General features: G+C 59.0%; 1 protein-coding gene across 3 annotated transcripts in view; it reads left to right on the top strand.

Annotated features, from left to right (window-relative positions):
* adcy3a (adenylate cyclase 3a) overlaps positions 1-22,025 on the top strand; it is a 330,506-nt gene that overhangs the window by 71,960 nt on the left and 236,521 nt on the right. For all 3 annotated transcript variants that reach the window (XM_085978752.1, XM_085978736.1, XM_085978744.1), the window contains exons 5-12: positions 8,400-8,527; positions 10,117-10,275; positions 12,183-12,348; positions 12,834-12,953; positions 13,582-13,724; positions 14,478-14,639; positions 15,188-15,275; positions 15,428-15,544. In XM_085978752.1, the coding sequence (XP_085834878.1) occupies positions 8,400-8,527; positions 10,117-10,275; positions 12,183-12,348; positions 12,834-12,953; positions 13,582-13,724; positions 14,478-14,639; positions 15,188-15,275; positions 15,428-15,544 (1,083 nt within the window). The remainder of the gene's footprint in view (positions 1-8,399; positions 8,528-10,116; positions 10,276-12,182; positions 12,349-12,833; positions 12,954-13,581; positions 13,725-14,477; positions 14,640-15,187; positions 15,276-15,427; positions 15,545-22,025) is intronic.

The raw sequence follows: 22,025 nt of genomic DNA, 5'->3' as shown, positions 1-22,025 counted from the left end.
ACCGCACACTGACACCGCACACACTGACACCGCACACTGACACCGCACACACTGACACCGCACACACTGACACCGCGCACACTGACACCGCGCACACTGACACCGCACACACTGACACCGCGCACACTGACACCACACACACTGACACCGCACACTGACACCGCACACACTGACGGCTGGGCTGACACCGCACACTGACACCGCGCACACTGACACCGCACACACTGACACCGCACACACTGACACCGCACACACTGACACCACACACACTGACACCGCACACACTGACACCGCACACTGACACCGCACACACTGACGGCGGGGCTGACACCGCACACTGACACCGCGCACACTGACACCGCACACACTGACACCGCGCACACTGACACCGCTCACACTGACACCACACACACTGACACCGCGCACACTGACACCGCTCACACTGACACCACACACACTGACACCGCACACTGACACCGCACACACTGAAACCGCACACACTGACACCGCACACACTGACACCGCACACTGACACCGCACACACTGACGGCGGGGCTGACACCGCGCACACTGACACCGCGCAGACTGACACCGCGCACACTGACACCGCACACACTGACACCGCACACTGACACCGCTCACACTGACACCACACACACTGACACCGCGCACACTGACACCGCTCACACTGACACCACACACACTGACACCGCTCACACTGACACCACACACACTGACACCGCGCACACTGACACCGCGCACACTGACACCGCGCACACTGACACCGCGCACACTGACACCGCACACACTGACACCGCACACACTGACACCGCGCACACTGACACCGCGCACACTGACACCGCGCACACTGACACCGCACACTGGCACCGCACACACTGACACCGCACACACTGACACCGCACACTGACACCGCACACACTGACACCGCACACTGACACCGCACACACTGACACCGCGCACACTGACACCGCGCACACTGACACCGCACACACTGACACCGCACACACTGACACCGCACACACTGACACCGCACACACTGACACCGCGCACACTGACACCGCTCACACTGACACCACCCACACTGACACCGCACACACTGACACCGCGCACACTGACACCGCGCACACTGACGCCGCGCACACTGACGCCGCGCACACTGACACCGCACACTGACACCGCACACTGACACCGCACACTCTGACGGCGGGGCTGACACCGCACACACTGACACCGCGCACACTGACACCGCGCACTGACACCGCACACACTGACACCGCACACTGACACCGCACACACTGACACCGCACACTGACACCGCACACACTGACACCGCACACACTGACACCGCGCACACTGACACCGCGCACACTGACACCGCGCACACTGACACCGCACACTGGCACCGCACACACTGACACCGCACACACTGACACCGCACACACTGACACCGCACACACTGACACCGCACACTGACACCGCACACACTGACACCGCACACACTGACACCGCACACACTGACACCGCGCACTGACACCGCACACACTGACACCGCACACTGACACCGCACACACTGACACCGCACACTGACACCGCACACACTGACACCGCACACACTGACACCGCACACACTGACACCGCGCACACTGACACCGCGCACACTGACACCGCACACACTGACACCGCGCACACTGACACCACACACACTGACACCGCACACTGACACCGCACACACTGACGGCTGGGCTGACACCGCACACTGACACCGCGCACACTGACACCGCACACACTGACACCGCACACACTGACACCGCACACACTGACACCGCACACACTGACACCGCGCACACTGACACCACACACACTGACACCGCACACACTGACACCGCACACACTGACACCGCACACACTGACACCGCACACACTGACACCGCACACTGACACCGCACACACTGACGGCGGGGCTGACACCGCACACTGACACCGCGCACACTGACACCGCACACACTGACACCGCGCACACTGACACCGCTCACACTGACACCACACACACTGACACCGCGCACACTGACACCGCTCACACTGACACCACACACACTGACACCGCACACTGACACCGCACACACTGAAACCGCACACACTGACACCGCACACACTGACACCGCACACTGACACCGCGCACACTGACACCGCACACACTGACACCGCACACTGACACCGCGCACACTGACACCGCGCACTGACACCGCGCACACTGACACCGCGCACTGACACCGCGCACACTGACACTGCGCACACTGACACCGCGCACTGACACCGCGCACACTGACACCGCACACACTGACACCGCGCACACTGACACCGCGCACACTGACACCACACACACTGACACCGCACACACTGACACCGCACACACTGACACCGCACACACTGACACCGCACACTGACACCGCGCACACTGACACCGCACACACTGACACCGCGCACACTGACACCGCGCACACTGACACCGCACACACTGACACCGCACACACTGACACCGCACACACTGACACCGCACACACTGACACCGCGCACACTGACACCGCTCACACTGACACCACCCACACTGACACCGCACACACTGACACCGCGCACACTGACACCGCGCACACTGACACCGCGCACACTGACACCGCGCACACTGACACCGCGCACACTGACACCGCACACACTGACACCGCGCACACTGACACCGCACACACTGACACCGCGCACTGGCACCGCACACACTGACACCGCGCACACTGACACAGCGCACACTGACACCGCACACACTGACACCGCACACTGACACCGCACACACTGACACCGCACACTGACACCGCACACACTGACACCGCACACACTGACACCGCACACTGACACCGCACACACTGACACCGCGCACACTGACACCGCGCACACTGACACCGCGCACTGACACCGCACACACTGACACCGCACACACTGACACCGCGCACTGACACCGCACACACTGACACCGCACACACTGACACCGCACACACTGACACCGCACACACTGACACCGCACACACTGACACCGCACACTGACACCGCGCACACTGACACCGCACACACTGACACCGCGCACACTGACACCGCGCACACTGACACCGCACACACTGACACCGCACACTGACACCGCACACACTGACACCGCACACTGACACCGCGCACACTGACACCGCGCACTGACACCGCGCACACTGACACCGCACACACTGACACCGCACACTAACACCGCACACACTGACACCGCGCACACTGACACCGCGCACACTGACACCGCGCACTGACACCGCGCACACTGACACCGCGCACTGACACCGCGCACACTGACACCGCGCACTGACACCGCACACTGACACCGCACACACTGACACCGCGCACACTGACACCACACACTGACACCGCACACACTGACACCGCACACTGACACCGCGCACACTGACACCGCGCACACTGACACCACACACTGACACCGCACACACTGACACCGCACACACTGACACCGCACACTGACACCGCGCACACTGACACCGCACACACTGACACCGCACACTGACACCGCGCACACTGACACCGCGCACTGACACCGCGCACACTGACACCGCGCACTGACACCGCGCACACTGACACCGCGCACACTGACACCGCGCACTGACACCGCGCACACTGACACCGCACACACTGACACCGCGCACACTGACACCGCGCACACTGACACCGCACACACTGACACCGCACACACTGACACCGCACACACTGACACCGCACACACTGACACCGCACACTGACACCGCACACACTGACACCGCACACACTGACACCGCACACACTGACACCGCGCACACTGACGCCGCGCACACTGACGCCGCGCACACTGACACCGCACACTGACACCGCACACTGACACCGCACACTCTGACGGCGGGGCTGACACCGCACACACTGACACCGCGCACACTGACACCGCGCACTGACACCGCACACACTGACACCGCACACTGACACCGCACACACTGACACCGCACACTGACACCGCACACACTGACACCGCACACACTGACACCGCACACACTGACACCGCGCACACTGACACCGCGCACACTGACACCGCACACACTGACACCGCGCACACTGACACCACACACACTGACACCGCACACTGACACCGCACACACTGACGGCTGGGCTGACACCGCACACTGACACCGCGCACACTGACACCGCACACACTGACACCGCACACACTGACACCGCACACACTGACACCGCACACACTGACACCGCGCACACTGACACCACACACACTGACACCGCACACACTGACACCGCACACTGACACCGCACACACTGACGGCGGGGCTGACACCGCACACTGACACCGCGCACACTGACACCGCACACACTGACACCGCGCACACTGACACCGCTCACACTGACACCACACACACTGACACCGCGCACACTGACACCGCTCACACTGACACCACACACACTGACACCGCACACTGACACCGCACACACTGAAACCGCACACACTGACACCGCACACACTGACACCGCACACTGACACCGCACACACTGACGGCGGGGCTGACACCGCGCACACTGACACCGCGCAGACTGACACCGCGCACACTGACACCGCACACACTGACACCGCACACTGACACCGCTCACACTGACACCACACACACTGACACCGCGCACACTGACACCGCTCACACTGACACCACACACACTGACACCGCTCACACTGACACCACACACACTGACACCGCGCACACTGACACCGCGCACACTGACACCGCGCACACTGACACCGCGCACACTGACACCGCACACACTGACACCGCACACACTGACACCGCGCACACTGACACCGCGCACACTGACACCGCGCACACTGACACCGCACACTGGCACCGCACACACTGACACCGCACACACTGACACCGCACACTGACACCGCACACACTGACACCGCACACTGACACCGCACACACTGACACCGCGCACACTGACACCGCGCACACTGACACCGCACACACTGACACCGCACACACTGACACCGCACACACTGACACCGCACACACTGACACCGCACACACTGACACCGCGCACACTGACACCGCTCACACTGACACCACCCACACTGACACCGCACACACTGACACCGCGCACACTGACACCGCGCACACTGACGCCGCGCACACTGACGCCGCGCACACTGACACCGCACACTGACACCGCACACTGACACCGCACACTCTGACGGCGGGGCTGACACCGCACACACTGACACCGCGCACACTGACACCGCGCACTGACACCGCACACACTGACACCGCACACACTGACACCGCACACTGACACCGCACACACTGACACCGCACACACTGACACCGCGCACACTGACACCGCGCACACTGACACCGCGCACACTGACACCGCACACACTGACACCGCGCACTGACACCGCACACACTGACACCGCACACTGACACCGCACACACTGACACCGCACACTGACACCGCACACACTGACACCGCACACACTGACACCGCACACACTGACACCGCGCACACTGACACCGCGCACACTGACACCGCACACACTGACACCGCGCACACTGACACCACACACACTGACACCGCACACTGACACCGCACACACTGACGGCTGGGCTGACACCGCACACTGACACCGCGCACACTGACACCGCACACACTGACACCGCACACACTGACACCGCACACACTGACACCGCACACACTGACACCGCGCACACTGACACCACACACACTGACACCGCACACACTGACACCGCACACACTGACACCGCACACACTGACACCGCACACACTGACACCGCACACTGACACCGCACACACTGACGGCGGGGCTGACACCGCACACTGACACCGCGCACACTGACACCGCACACACTGACACCGCGCACACTGACACCGCTCACACTGACACCACACACACTGACACCGCGCACACTGACACCGCTCACACTGACACCACACACACTGACACCGCACACTGACACCGCACACACTGAAACCGCACACACTGACACCGCACACACTGACACCGCACACTGACACCGCGCACACTGACACCGCACACACTGACACCGCACACTGACACCGCGCACACTGACACCGCGCACTGACACCGCGCACACTGACACCGCGCACTGACACCGCGCACACTGACACTGCGCACACTGACACCGCGCACTGACACCGCGCACACTGACACCGCACACACTGACACCGCGCACACTGACACCGCGCACACTGACACCACACACACTGACACCGCACACACTGACACCGCACACACTGACACCGCACACACTGACACCGCACACTGACACCGCACACACTGACGGCGGGGCTGACACCGCACACTGACACCGCGCACACTGACACCGCACACACTGACACCGCGCACACTGACACCGCTCACACTGACACCACACACACTGACACCGCGCACACTGACACCGCTCACACTGACACCACACACACTGACACCGCACACTGACACCGCACACACTGAAACCGCACACACTGACACCGCACACTGACACCGCGCACACTGACACCGCGCACTGACACCGCGCACACTGACACCGCGCACTGACACCGCGCACACTGACACCGCGCACACTGACACCGCGCACTGACACCGCGCACACTGACACCGCGCACTGACACCGCGCACACTGACACCGCGCACTGACACCGCGCACACTGACACCGCGCACTGACACCGCGCACACTGACACCGCGCACACTGACACCGCGCACTGACACCGCGCACACTGACACCGCGCACACTGACACCGCGCACACTGACACCGCGCACACTGACACCGCGCACACTGACACCGCACACACTGACACCGCACACACTGACACCGCACACACTGACACCGCGCACACTGACACCGCTCACACTGACACCACCCACACTGACACCGCACACACTGACACCGCGCACACTGACACCGCGCACACTGACGCCGCGCACACTGACGCCGCGCACACTGACACCGCACACTGACACCGCACACTGTGACACCGCACACTGACACCGCACACTCTGACGGCGGGGCTGACACCGCACACACTGACACCGCGCACACTGACACCGCGCACTGACACCGCACACACTGACACCGCACACTGACACCGCACACACTGACACCGCACACTGACACCGCACACACTGACACCGCACACACTGACACCGCGCACACTGACACCGCGCACACTGACACCGCACACACTGACACCGCGCACACTGACACCACACACACTGACACCGCACACTGACACCGCACACACTGACGGCTGGGCTGGCACCGCACACTGACACCCCGCACACTGACACCGCACACACTGACACCGCACACACTGACACCGCACACACTGACACCGCGCACACTGACACCACACACACTGACACCGCACACACTGACACCGCACACACTGACACCGCACACACTGACACCGCACACACTGACACCGCACACTGACACCGCACACACTGACGGCGGGGCTGACACCGCACACTGACACCGCGCACACTGACACCGCACACACTGACACCGCGCACACTGACACCGCTCACACTGACACCACACACACTGACACCGCGCACACTGACACCGCTCACACTGACACCACACACACTGACACCGCACACTGACACCGCACACACTGAAACCGCACACACTGACACCGCACACACTGACACCGCACACTGACACCGCACACACTGACGGCGGGGCTGACACCGCGCACACTGACACCGCGCAGACTGACACCGCGCACACTGACACCGCACACACTGACACCGCTCACACTGACACCACACACACTGACACCGCGCACACTGACACCGCTCACACTGACACCACACACACTGACACCGCACACTGACACCGCACACACTGACACCGCACACACTGACGGCTGGGCTGACACCGCACACTGACACCGCTCACACTGACACCACACACACTGACACCGCACACTGACACCGCACACACTGACACCGCACACACTGACACCGCACACTCTGACGGCGGGGCTGACACCGCACACTGACACCGCACACACTGACACCGCACACACTGACACCGCACACACTGACACCGCACACTGACACCGCACACACTGACGGCTGGGCTGACACCGCGCTGTGAGAGTTGAAAGTTGATTGGCGGCCATTACCCGTGACCATTACCCGTGACCGTTGGCCTACGTGGTTACCGGGAGGTCAGAAACAATCTCCTTCCTTCCCTCAGAAATACCATCAGCTGCGGATCAAGATCCTGGGTGATTGTTACTACTGCATATGTGGATTACCAGATAACCGGGATGATCACGCTGCCTGCTCCATCCACATGGGCCTGGCTATGGTCGATGCCATCTCGTGAGTACATTCAACAGGCCCCAGACCACCGACGGGCCCCGGACCACCGACAGGCCCCGTACAACCGACAGGCCCCGGACCACCGACAGGCCCCGGACCACCGACAGGCCCCGGACCACCGACAGGCCTCGGACCACCGACAGGCCCCAGACCTCCGACAGGCCCCGGACCACCGACAGGCCCCGGACCACCGACAGGCCTCAGACCACCGACAGGCCCCAGACCACCGACAGGCCCCGGACCACCGACAGGCCTCGGACCTCCGACAGGCCCCGGACCACCGACAGGCCCCAGACCTCCGACAGGCCCCGGACCACCGACAGGCCCCGGACCACCGACAGGCCCCGGACCACCGACAGGCCCCGGACCACCGACAGGCCCCGGACCACCGACAGGCCCCGGATCACCGACAGGCCCCGGACCACCGACAGGCCTCGGACCACCGACAGGCCCCAGACCACCGACAGGCCTGAGAATCCGACAGGCCCCGGACCACCGACAGGCCTCAGACCCCCGACAGGCCCCGGACCACCGACAGGCCCCGGACCACCGACAGGCCCCGGACCACCGACAGGCCTCAGACCCCCGACAGGCCCCGGACCACCGACAGGCCCCAGACCACCGACAGGCCTGAGAATCCGACAGGCCCCGGACCACCGACAGGCCTCAGACCCCCGACAGGCCCCGGACCACCGACAGGCCCCAGACCACCGACAGGCCCCGGACCACCGACAGGCCTCAGACCCCCGACAGGCCCCGGACCACCGACAGGCCCCGGACCACCGACAGGCCTCGGACCACCGACAGGCCTCGGACCACCGACAGGCCCCGGACCACCGACAGGCCTCAGACCACCGACAGGCCTCGGACCCCCGACAGGCCCCGGACCACCGACGGGCCCCGGACCACCGACGGGCCCCGGACCACCGACAGGCCCCGGACCACCGACAGGCCTGAGAATCCGACAGGCCCCGGACCACCGACAGGCCTCAGACCACCGACAGGCCTCAGACCCCCGACAGGCCCCGGACCACCGACAGGCCCCGGACCCCCGACAGGCCCCAGACCACCGACAGGCCTCGGACCACCGACAGGCCCCGGACCACCGACAGGCCTCAGACCCCCGACAGGCCCCGGACCACCGACAGGCCTCAGACCACCGACAGGCCTCGGACCACCGACAGGCCCCGGACCTCCGACAGGCCTCAGACCCCCGACAGGCCCCGGACCACCGACAGGCCCCGGACCCCCGACAGGCCCCAGACCACCGACAGGCCTCGGACCACCGACAGGCCCCGGACCACCGACAGGCCTCAGACCCCCGACAGGCCCCGGACCACCGACAGGCCTCAGACCACCGACAGGCCTCGGACCACCGACAGGCCTCAGACCTCCGACAGGCCTCAGACCCCCGACAGGCCTGAGAATCCGACAGGCCTCCCTCAGGCCCTAGACCAAACTCTGGGGCTGTCCTTCCTTTAAGAGTCTCACCCGTGGTGTTGTTTGCTGGGGTTTTGAGGATGGAGTCAGGAGGTGCCGGGTGTGGGTGGGCCCCTCACTCCCTGGTCACTGACTTTTTTTTGTTCTAGGTATGTTCGTGAAAAGACGAAAACGGAGGTGAACATGCGGGTCGGGATCCACACGGGCACTGTGCTCGGCGGGGTCCTGGGCCAGAAGAACTGGCAGTATGATGTCTGGTCCACTGACGTCACGCTGGCAAACAAGATGGAGGCTGGAGGCATTCCCGGGTGGGTTTGTTTCGATTGATCCGCGGTTTCACAGGCTGGAGGCAAACACGCCTCACAGACCCACCGAATCTCACCAGCAACACGCGCACAAGAAATAGAGACCCCCAATTATACAGAGGCTGTCACCACCTCAGCACGTCTCAAAGCGCTTTATAGCCAATAAAGTACTTTTGAAGTGTAGACACTGTTGTAATGCAGGAAACAGGGCAGCCCATTTGTGCACAGCAAGATCCCACAAACAGCAAACTGATAATGACCAGATCATCTGTTTTTTGTGATGTTAGTTAAGGGATAAATATTCACCAGGACACCAGGGAGAACTCCCCCACTCTTCTTCCAGTAGTGCCTTGCAATCTATTGCATCCACCTGATCAAGCAGATGGGGCCTTGGTTTATTGTCTTTCGACAGACGGCCCCTCTGACAGTGCGGCGCTCCCTCAGTGCTGCCCCTCTGACAGTGCGGCGCTCCCTCAGTACTGCCCCTCCGACAGTGCAGTCCTCCCTCAGTACTGCCCCTCCGACAGTGCAGCTCCCCCTCAGTACTGCCCCTCCGACAGTGCGGCGCTCCCTCAGTGCTGCCCCTCCGACAGTGCAGCCCTCCCTCAGTACTGCCCCTCCGACAGTGCAGTCCTCCCTCAGTACTGCCCCTCCGACAGTGCAGCGCTCCCTCAGTACTGCCCCTCCGACAGTGCAGTCCTCCCTCAGTACTGCCCCTCCGACAGTGCAGCGCTCCCTCAGTACTGCCCCTCCGACAGTGCAGTCCTCCCTCAGTACTGCCCCTCCGACAGTGCGGCGCTCCCTCAGTACTGCTCCTCCGACAGTGCAGCACTCCCTCAGTACTGCCCCTCCGACAGTGCAGCACTCCCTCAGTACTGCCCCTCCGACAGTGCAGCGCTCCCTCAGTACTGCCCCTCCGACAGTGCAGCTCCCCCTCAGTACTGCCCCTCTGACAGTGCAGCGCTCCCTCAGTACTGCCCCTCCGACAGTGCAGCTCCCCCGCAGTACTGCCCCTCCGACAGTGCAGCCCTCCCTCAGTACTGCCCGTCCGACAGTGCAGCCCTCCCTCAGTACTGCTCCTCCGACAGTGCAGCACTCCCTCAGTACTGCCCGTCCGACAGTGCAGCCCTCCCTCAGTACTGCCCCTCTGACAGTGCAGCGCTCCCTCAGTACTGCCCCTCTGACAGTGCAGCGCTCCCTCAGTACCGCCCCTCCGACAGTGCAGCGCTCCCTCAGTACTGCCCCTCCGACAGTACAGCGCTCCCTCAGTACTGCCCGTCCGACAGTGCAGCCCTCCCTCAGTACTGCCCCTCTGACAGTGCAGCCCTCCCTCAGTACTGCCCCTCTGACAGTGCAGCCCTCCCTCAGTACTGCCCGTCCGACAGTGCGGCGCTCCCTCAGTACCGCCCCTCCGACAGTGCAGCACTCCCTCAGTACTGCCCCTCCGACAGTGCCGCGCTCCCTCAGTACTGCCCCTCCGACAGTGCAGCGCTCCCTCAATACTGCCCCTCCGACAGTGCAGCGCTCCCTCAGTACTGCCCCTCCGACAGTGCAGCGCTCCCTCAGTACTGCCCCTCCGACAGTGCAGCGCTCCCTCAGTACTGCCCCTCCGACAGTGCAGCGCTCCCTCAGTACTGCACTGGAGCGTGATCCTAGATTATGTGCTCGAGTCTCTGGAGCGGGACTTGAACACACGACCTTGTGACTTGGGGTGAGTGTGCTGCCCACTGAGCCACTCTGGACCCCCCGGTGCTGGCCCATGGCCCACATGGAGGGAGGGGGAGTTGGTCACATTTCGGGTTCCTGCTCCCTCACAGGGAGTCAGACTGACCTTGTCGAGGTCTGACCACTGGGCCCAGAGAGGGCGGAGGGTTAAAAGGAACCGAGCTGATCGTATCCTCTACCCACAGGAGAGTCCATATCTCTCAGACCACCTGCAACTGTCTGAATGGGGAGTTCGAGCTAGAACCAGGGGAAGGAGCAAAGAGGAATGAGTATCTGCAGGAAAAGGGGATCGAGACGTACCTGGTGGTGGTGCCAAAATCAACGGCCATCAAGAATGGGATCAACGGAGTGGTGAGTACTGGGGTCAGAGAGCTGGAGGGTCTCCCAGGACTAGGGGGTCTGAGAGCTGCCCTGATTTAACCGGCGATCACTCTCTCTCTGACTTAACCAGCGATCTCTCTCTCCCCGATTTAATCGGCAATCCCTCTCTCTCTGATTTAACCGGCGATCTCCCTCTCCCTGATTTAACTGACGATCTCTCCCTGATTTAACCGGCGGTCTCTCTCTCCCTGATTTAACCGGCGATCCCTCTCTTACTGATTTAACCGGTGATCTCTTCCTCTGATTTAACCGGCGATCCCTCTCACTGATTTAACCGGCGATCTCTCTCTCGATTTAACCGGCGATCTCTCTCCCTGATTTAACTGGCAATCCCTCTCTCGCTGATTTAACCGGCTATCGATCTCTCTCTGATTTAACCGGCGATCCCTCTCTCACTGATTTAACCGGTGATCTCTTTCTCATTTAACCGGTGATCCATTTCTGCTCTTTTTCAGAAATTGTCTCTCACATCATCCAATGGAAACTCGCCGCTGTTGATCAACACCACGGATTGTAACGGCAGCCTCCACACCACCTGCACCACACTGGACGACCCTGAGGAGCTGGACGCACGGGTGAGTGAGCGGCACGGCATGGAATGGTGTCCTGCCTTGGGTCCTTTCTACAGACAGGTGGCCCTGGAAAGTGCCTGTGTTTCCTGCTAACTGTGCGTGTGGTCTGTTACACTCTCCAGTAGCTCTCAGTCTGAAGCCCTCTGACACATGGAATGATATTCCCCAATCTCGCCCATTCCAGTGAGGTCTGGAGTCCGGCTCGCAGCACAGGACCACGAATTGTTCCTCCCAATTCAGAGGGTCATTGGGCGACTTCAGTGACTTCTGGAGTTGGTGCAACACAGACTAATGGCATGGCCCGGGAGTGAGGCTTATTCAAGTGTTGGAGTCAGGCTGGGTGGAACACCAGCTGGTGAACCCTCTGCCCAGTCTGACAGTGGGCTGTGCTGTGCACAGGTGCTTATAGCAGTGAGCATGCGGACTGAAGCAGATTCCCCCCGCTGAGCACTGCACCCTCCATCTGGCCCTTTACTGTCGGACTGAGCGGCTGACAAATTAAACGGGGCAGTAATCTAAGAGTGACGTTTGTGTGTAACATTTCTGAGTAGGAATAAACCATGAAAACTCTCTGACTTAAAGCAGCCATGCCACTCGCTCACTCTCCTGATCCTACCTGTTGTATGTGCAGGTCGTTAACCCTTCGTTTCCTAACCCTCGGAGGCGCCTGCGTCTGCGCGATCTATCGGAGCAAGTGATTGATGCTCAACAGAACCAGCTGGAGCTGAATAATTTATTGAACGAGGCTTTGTTGGAGCGAGAGACAGTGCAGGCGTGAGTAACACTGGGGGTCGGCAGGTCAACACTGGGGGTCGGCGGTTCAACACTGGGGGTCAGCGGTTCAACACGGGGTCGATGGGTCAACACTGGGGGTCGGCAGGTCAACACTGGGGGTCAGCAGGTCAACACTGGGGGTCGGCGGTTCAACACTGGGGGTCGGCGGGTCAACACGGGGTCGGTGGGTCAACGCGGGGTCGGTGGGTCAACGCGGGGTCGGCAGGTCAACACGGGGTCGGCAGGTCAACACGGGGTCGGCAGGTCAACGCAGGGTCGGCAGGTCAACACGGTGTCGGCGGCTCAACACGGGGGGTCGGCGGGTCAACACGGGGTCAGCAGGTCAACACTGGGGGTCGGCAGCCCAGCCTCCATCTGGTGTGTACAACCAGTGAGGATGTGGGGTCACCGGGAGTGCCTGGGAGCAGGGAGAGGAGAGCGGGAGGAGGGAGTGGGAGCAGGGAACAGGAGAAGGGAGCGGGAGCAGGAGCAGGAGCAGGAAATGGGGAGCGTGAGGAGGGAGCAGGGAACGGGGAGCACGGGAATGGAGTGGGGACTGTGAATGTGAGTGGGATTAGGGAATGGGATTAGGCAGTGGGAGTGCCTGGGTTCAGGGAAAGTGGGTGGTTAAAGACCAGGGACCAGTGGGATTGGGGTTGGGACAGAGGGTGGAGTGTGTGGGCTGGACGCAGGGATGGTTGTTAGGTGCGAATGTCTTCATTCAGTCACCCTGGTGCTCTCCCCCTTTAACAGGTTGAAAGGAAAATCCACAAACCGTCTCTCGATGCGATTCATCGACCCTGAGCTGGAGAGCCGCTTCTCGGTGGAGAGGGAGAAGCAGAGTGGGGCAGCGTTCAGCTGCTCCTGTGTCGTCCTCACCTTCACCTTCCTGGTGCAGCTTTTCATTGACCCCGGGTGAGTGGGGTCAGGTGTGGGGTCGAGGTCGGGTGTGGGGTCGAGGGTGGGGGTGGGGTCGGGGGTGGGGGTGGGGTCGGGGGTGGGTGTGGGGTCGGGGGTCGGGTCAGGTGTGGGGTCGGGGGTCGGGGGTGGGTGTGGGGTCGGGAGTCGGGTCAGGTGTGGGGTCGAGTGTGGGGTCAGGGTCGGGTGTGGGGTCGGGGGGCGGGTGTGGGGTTGGGTGTGGGGTCGGGGTTGGGGGTGGGGTCGGGGGTGGGTGTGGGGTCGGGGGTTGGGTGTGGGGTCGAGTGTGGGGTCAGGGTTGGGTGTGGGGCCAGGGGTTGGGTGTGGGGTCGGGGGACGGGTGTGGGGTCGGGGGTGGGGGTGGGGTGTGGGGTTGGGTGTGGTGTCAGGGTTGGGTGTGGGGTCGGGGGTCGGGTGTGGGGTCAGGGTTGGGTGTGGGGTCGGGGGTCGGGTGTGGGGTCGATTGTGGGGTCAGTGTTGGGTGTGGGGTCGGGTTGCTCTATTAAATGCTCTTTCCTGTGATTGGTCTCTTTCTCTTCCCACAGGTTGCTGGCCAATTACATCACATTCCTGGTCGGGGAGATTCTGCTCCTCGTCATCACCCTGTGCTCCCTTGCTGCCATCTTGCCCAGGGTGAGCCTACAGTCAGAGGACCGCTTCCGCCCCAGCCCGCCATCAGTTACTCTGTACATAGAGCCCCGAACCCCTCGATTGTTCCCCACTGTTAACTGCGCCCAGCGAGCTCCTGCTCTGAGTGCTGATGCTAAAAGTTTGTTCCTCTTCAGGTCTTCCCCAAGAAGCTGGTGTTGTTTTCGACATGGATCGACCGGACTCGATGGGCCAGGAACACGTGGGCAATGGCTGCTATCCTCATCCTCACTGCTGCAGATATTGTAGATATGGTGAGTGGGTCTCCATCCCAGGTGCACATGCACCGACACACAGATGGCACGCGATCATTTATACATGCACATGATTTCAGACTCACTTTTCAGCAGGGCTCACTGGACAGTGATCAGGAGCAGGAACCCTGGCTGATTCTCTCTTTTAAACTTTAAGGCCTAGAAATTCAATGGCCTGCGCCAGCAGTTTGCACCCAAAGAGGGCTTTTGCGCCACTGTGCAAACCTACCGCGATATTTAGCGGGGCGCTAATGGCGGCGTTAGCCATTAGCGCTGCGCCGCCACCAATGACGTCATCGGTGTGCGCAGCGCCCCGCTATCGCCCCGCTGGCCATATTTGGTTGCTGCCGCCTCGCCCGCGCCGGCCGCAAACAGCGACCGGTACACAGGGGCCTACCTGTGCCGGTACTGGGGCAATTTAAGGTGGAGGTGCGGCCGGCCGCTTTTTCGGCGGCCGCCTGCCCGCACCTCCTTCCCCGGCCTCCTACACCCCCCCCCCCCCGCCCCCCCCCCACCGCGGCATTGCCGGCTGTTTCCAGAGAGCCCGGCACTTCTCCTTGGTGCCGGGCTCATTTGCCGGCACTCGCGAGCGGGGATCGCGCTGTTGCAGGCACCTCCCCCTTAAGAATTAGAAGAAGGCCTGCAGTACCGCAGGCTGCCGTGCCGCAGCGGGTGGCGCTGCGGCACTTTACACGCCGATATTCAGTTTCAGCGCCCCAAGCGGGGCGCCGAAACCCTTGTTTAGCGGCCGGCTTCAACTTGGGCGCTGAAGCTGAATTTCCCGCTGGCGCAAGTGGCTCCGCGCGCAGCGGTAATTCCTGGGCGCCCCTAACTGAATTTCTAGGCCTAACTCTGTGATTTATAGTTTCTAGGGTCTCTGTGGTATAGCGCGGACTGTTGGTAAACCAGGGCCCTTAAGTATATCATTTAACTGTAGTGTAATTGGTGGGATTGATTTGATTTAATTTAATTTGAATTAATTAAAGGGTAAGTCATGGCAGGAGAGCTCGGCCCCGTGGTATGTCCTCCTGCGCTATGTGGGAACTCAGGGACACTTCCTGTGCCCCTGACGACCATGTGTGCAGGAAGTGTATCCAGCTGCAGCTACTGGCAGACCGCATTGCGGCGCTGGAGCTGCAATTGGATACATACTGGAGCATTCGCGATGCTGAGGACGTCGTGGATATCACGTTTGAGCAGTTGGTCACACCGCAGGCAAAGGTTGGACAGGCAGAAAGGGAATGGGTGACCAACAGGCAGAGTAGTAGGCGCAGGCAGGTAGTGCAGGGGTCCCCTGTGGCCATCCCCCTCTCAAACAGATATACCACTTTGAATACTGTTGAGGGGGATGGCTTATCAGGGGAAAGCAGCAGCAGCCAACTTCCTGGCACCAGGGGTGGTTCTGCTGCACAGGACGGGAGGAAAAAGAGGGGTAGAGCTATAGTGATAGGGGATTCTATTGTAAGGGGAATAGATAGGCGTTTCTGCGGCCACAAACGAGACTCCAGGATGGTGTGTTGCCGCCCTGGTGCAAGGGTCAAGGGTGTCTCGGAGCGGCTGCAGAACATTTTGGAAAGGGAGGGTGAACAGCCAGTTGTCGTGGTGCATATAGGTGCCAACGATATAGGTAAAAAATGGGATGAGGTCCTAAAAGCTGAATATAGGGAGTTAGGAGGTAAATTAAAAAATAGGACCTCAAAGGTAGTAATCTCAGGTTTGCTACCAGTGCCACGTGCTAGTCAGAGTAGAAATAGAAGGATATTTCAGATGAATACGTGGCTAGAGGAATGGTGCAAGGGGGAGGGATTCAAATTCCTGGGACATTGGAACTGGTTCTGGGGGAGGTGGGACCAGTTCAAACCGGACGGTTTGCACCTGGGCAGGGCCGGGACCGATGTCCTAGGGGGAGTGTTTGCTAGTGCTCTGGGGGAGGGTTTAAACTAAAATGGCAGGGGGTTGGGAACCTGAGCAGGGAGACAGAGGAAAGGGAAACAAGGATAAAAGCAAAAGATAGGAAGGAGAAAAACAAAAGTGGCAGTCAGAGAAATCAACGGTTTAAATCAAACATGGCCACAGTAAATAATAATTCTAATAGGTCTAAGAGCGTTAAAAAAACAAGCCTGAAGGCTTTGTGTCTTAATGCGAGGAGCATTTGTAATAAGGTGGATGAATTAGCTGCGCAAATAGAGGTAAATGAATATGATATGATTGGGATTACGGAAACATGGCTCCAGGGTGGCCAAGGCTGGGAACTCAACATCCAGGGGTATTCGATATTCAGGAAAGATAGGCAAAAAGGAAAGGGAGGTGGGGTGGCATTGCTGGTTAAAGAGGGGATTAACACAATTGTAAGGAAGGATTTTAGCTCTGATGATGTGGAATCTGTATGGGTAGAACTGAGAAATACCAAGGGGCAGAAAACGTTAGTGGGAGTGGTATATAGACCTCCAAACAGTAATGCGGAGGTCGGGGATGGCATTAAAAGGGAAATTAGAGAAGCGTGCAATAAGGGCACAGCAGTTATCATGGGTGACTTTAATCTACATATAGATTGGGCTAACCAAATTAGTAACAATACTGTGGAGGAGGAATTCCTGGAGTGTTTTCGGGATGGTTTCCTGGTCCAATATGTCGAGGAATCAACTAGAGATCAGGCCATCTTAGACTGGGTATTATGTAATGAGAAAGGATTCATTAGCAATCTTGTTGTACGAGGCCCCTTGGGTCGGAGCGATCATAATATGATAGAATTCTTCATTAAGATGGAGAGCGAAGTAGTTGACTCAGAGACTAGGGTCCTGAATTTAAATAAAGGAAACTACGATGGTATGAGGCGCGAGTTGGGTAGGATTGATTGGGGAATGTCACTCAAAGGGTTGACGGTGGATAGGCAATGGCAAACATTCAAAGACCGCATGGATGAACTACAGAATTTGTTCATCCCAGTTTGGCATAAAAATAAAACAAAAAAGGTGACTCAACCGTGGCTAACGAGGGAAATTAGGGAATAGCATAAGATCCAAGCAGAGGTCATATAAATTGGCCAGAAAAAGCAGTAAACCTGAGGATTGGGGGCAGTTTAGGATTCAACAAAGGAGGACAAAGGGATTAATTAAGAAGGGGAAAATAGAGTATGAGAATAAGCTTGCAGGGAACATAAAAACTGACTGGAGAAGCTTTTATAGATATGTGAAGAGAAAAAGATTGGTGAAGTCAAGTGTAGGTCCCTTGCAGTCAGAATCAGGGGAATTTATAATGGGGAACAAAGAAATGGCAAACCAATTAAATACATATTTTGGTTCTGTCTTCACAAAGGAGGAAACAAATAACCTCCCAGAGATGTCGGGGAACATAGGGTCTGATGAAAGGGAGGAACTGAAAGAATCCGTATTTGTAGGGAAATGGTGTTAGGGAAATTGACGAGATTGAAGGCCGATAAATCCCCAGGGCCTGATAATCTACATTCTAGGTTACTTAAGGAAGTGGCCCGAGAAATAGTAGATGCATTGCTGATTATCTTCTAACATTCGATGGGATCTGGAACAGTACCCATGGATTGGAGGGTAGCTAATGTTACCCCACTATTCAAAAAAGGTGGTAGAGAGAAAACGGGGAATTACAGACCGGTAAGCCTAACATCAGTAGTGGGGAAAATGCTAGAGTCCATTATAAAAGATGTAATAGCAGAGCACTTGGAAAACAGTGACAGGATCGGACAAAGTCAACATAGATTTACAAAAGGTACATTGTGCTTGACTAATCCACTGGAATTTTTTGAGGATGCAACTGGGAAAATAGATAAGGGAGAACCAGTGGATGTGGTGTATTTGGACTTTCAAAAGGCTTTCGATAAGGTCCCGCATAAGAGATTAGCGTGTAAAGTTAAGGCACACGGGATTGGGGGTAAGGTATTGACTTGGGTAGAGAACTGGTTGGCAGACAGAAAGCAAAGTGTTGGAATAAACGGGTCTTTTTCCGAGTGGCAGGCAGTGACTAGTGGGGTACCGCAAGGATCGGTCCTAGGACCCCAGCTGTTCACAATATATATTAATGCTCTAGACGAGGGAACTAGATGTAATATCTCCAAGTTTGCAGACGACACAAAGCTGGGTGGGTGTGTGTGCTGTGAGGAGGATGCAGAGAAACTCCAGGATGATTTGGACAGGTTGGGTGATTGGGCAAAAGCATGGCAGATGCAATATAATGTGGATAAATGCGAGGTTATCCACTTTGGTGTCAAAAACAGGAAGGCAGATTATTATCTGAATGGCAATAGATTGGGAGAAGGGGAAGTGCAACGAGACCTGGGTGTCCTTGTGCACCAGTCGCTGAAGGTAAGCATGCAGGTGCAGCAGGCGGTTAAGAAGGCAAATGGTATGTTGGCCTTCGTAGCGAGAGGGTTTGAGTACAGGAGCAAGGATGTCTTGCAGTTGTACAGGGCCTTGGTGAGACCACATCTTGAGTATTGTGTGCAGTTTTGGTCGCCTTATCTGAGGAAGGATGTTCTTGCCATGGAGGGAGTGCAGCGAAGATTCACCAGACTGATACCTGGGATGGCAGGAATGACGTATGAGGAGAGATTGGGTCGATTGGACTTACACTCGCTGGAGCTTAGAAGAATGAGAGGGGATCTCATTGAAACTTATAAAATTCTGACAGGACTGGACAGACTAGATGCAGGAAGGATGTTCCTGATGGTCGGGGAAGCCAGAACCAGGGGTCACAGTCTAAGGATAAGGGGTAAGCCATTTAGGACAGAAATGAGGAGGAATTTCTTCACCCAGAGAGTGGTGAACCTGTGGAATTCTCTACCACAGAAGGCAGTAGAGGCCAATTCATTAACTATATTCAAGAAGGAGTTGGATATATTTCTTAAGGCTAAAGAGATCAAGGGATATGGGGAGAAGGCAGGGACAGGTTACTGAATTTGGATGATCAGCCATGATCTCATTGAATGGTGGAGCAGGCTCGAGGGGCCGAATGGCCTACTCCTGCTCCTATCTTCTATGTTTCTATGATTTCACCTCTCTCTAACCCAGGGGTCACTGGACAGTGATCAGGAGCAGGAACCCTGGCTGATTCCCCCTCTCTCTAACCCAGGGGTCACTGGACAGTGATCAGGAGCAGGAACCCTGGCTGATTCCCCCTCTCTCTAACCCAGGGGTCACTGGACAGTGATCAGGAGCAGGAACCCTGGCTGATTTCCCCCTCTCTCTGACCCAGGGGTCACTGGACAGTGATCAGGAGCAGGAACCCTGGCTGATTCCCCCTCTCTCTAACCCAGGGGTCACTGGACAGTGATCAGGAGCAGGAACCCTGGCTGATTTCCCCTCTCTCTAACCCAGGGCTCACTGGACAGTGATCAGGAGCAGGAACCCTGGCTGATTTCCCCCTCTCTCTGACCCAGGGGTCACTGGACAGTGATCAGGAGCAGGAGCCCTGGCTGATTCCCCCTCTCTCTAACCCAGGGGTCACTGGGCAGTGATCAGGAGCAGGAACCCTGGCTGATTTCCCCTCTCTCTCTAACCCAGGGATCACTGGACAGTGATCAGGAGCAGGAACCCTGGCTGATTTCCCCTCTCTCTAACCCAGGGGTCACTGGACAGTGATCAGGAGCAGGAACCCTGGCTGATTTCCCCTCTCTCTAACCCAGGGGTCACTGGACAATGATCAGGAGCAGGAGCCCTGGCTGATTCCCCCTCTCTCTAACCCAGGGGTCACTGGGCAGTGATCAGGAGCAGGAACCCTGGCTGATTTCCCCTCTCTCTAACCCAGGGGTCAGTGGACAGTGATCAGGGGCAGGAACCCTGGCTGATTTCCCCTCTCTCTAACCCAGGGGTCACTGGACAGTGATCAGGAGCAGGAACCCTGGCTGATTCCCCCTCTCTCTAACCCAGGGCTCACTGGACAGTGATCAGAAGCAGGAACTCTGGCTGATTTCCCCTCTCTCTCTAACCCAGGGGTCAGTGGACAGTGATCAGGGGCAGGAACCCTGGCTGATTTCCCCTCTCTCTAACCCAGGGCTCACTGGACAGTGATCAGAAGCAGGAACCCTGGCTGATTTCCCCTCTCTCTAACCCAGGGGTCACTGGGCAGTGATCAGGAGCAGGAACCCTGGCTGATTCCCCCCCTCTCTAACCCAGGGGTCACTGGACAGTGATCAGGAGCAGGAACCCTGGCTGATTTCCCCTCTCTCTAACCCAGGGGTCACTGGACAGTGATCAGGAGCAGGAACCCGGGCTGATTTCCCCTCTCTCTAACCCAGGGGTCACTGGACAGTGATCAGGAGCAGGAACCCTGGCTGATTCCCCCTCTCTCTAACCCAGGGGTCACTGGACAGTGATCAGGAGCAGGATCTCTGGCTGATTTCCCCTCCCTCTAACCCAGGGGTCACTGGACAGTGATCAGGAGCAGGAACCCTGGCTGATTTCCCCTCTCTCTAACCCAGGGGTCACTGGACAGTGATCAGGAGCAGGAACCC

Source organism: Somniosus microcephalus, chromosome 3 (assembly GCF_052327205.1).
Source record: "Somniosus microcephalus isolate GS21.2 chromosome 3, FLI_Smic_1.0, whole genome shotgun sequence".
Taxonomy (NCBI): domain Eukaryota; kingdom Metazoa; phylum Chordata; class Chondrichthyes; order Squaliformes; family Somniosidae; genus Somniosus; species Somniosus microcephalus.
Note: the sequence above shows the minus strand (reverse complement) of the source record. Positions and strands in the feature narration are given on the sequence as shown.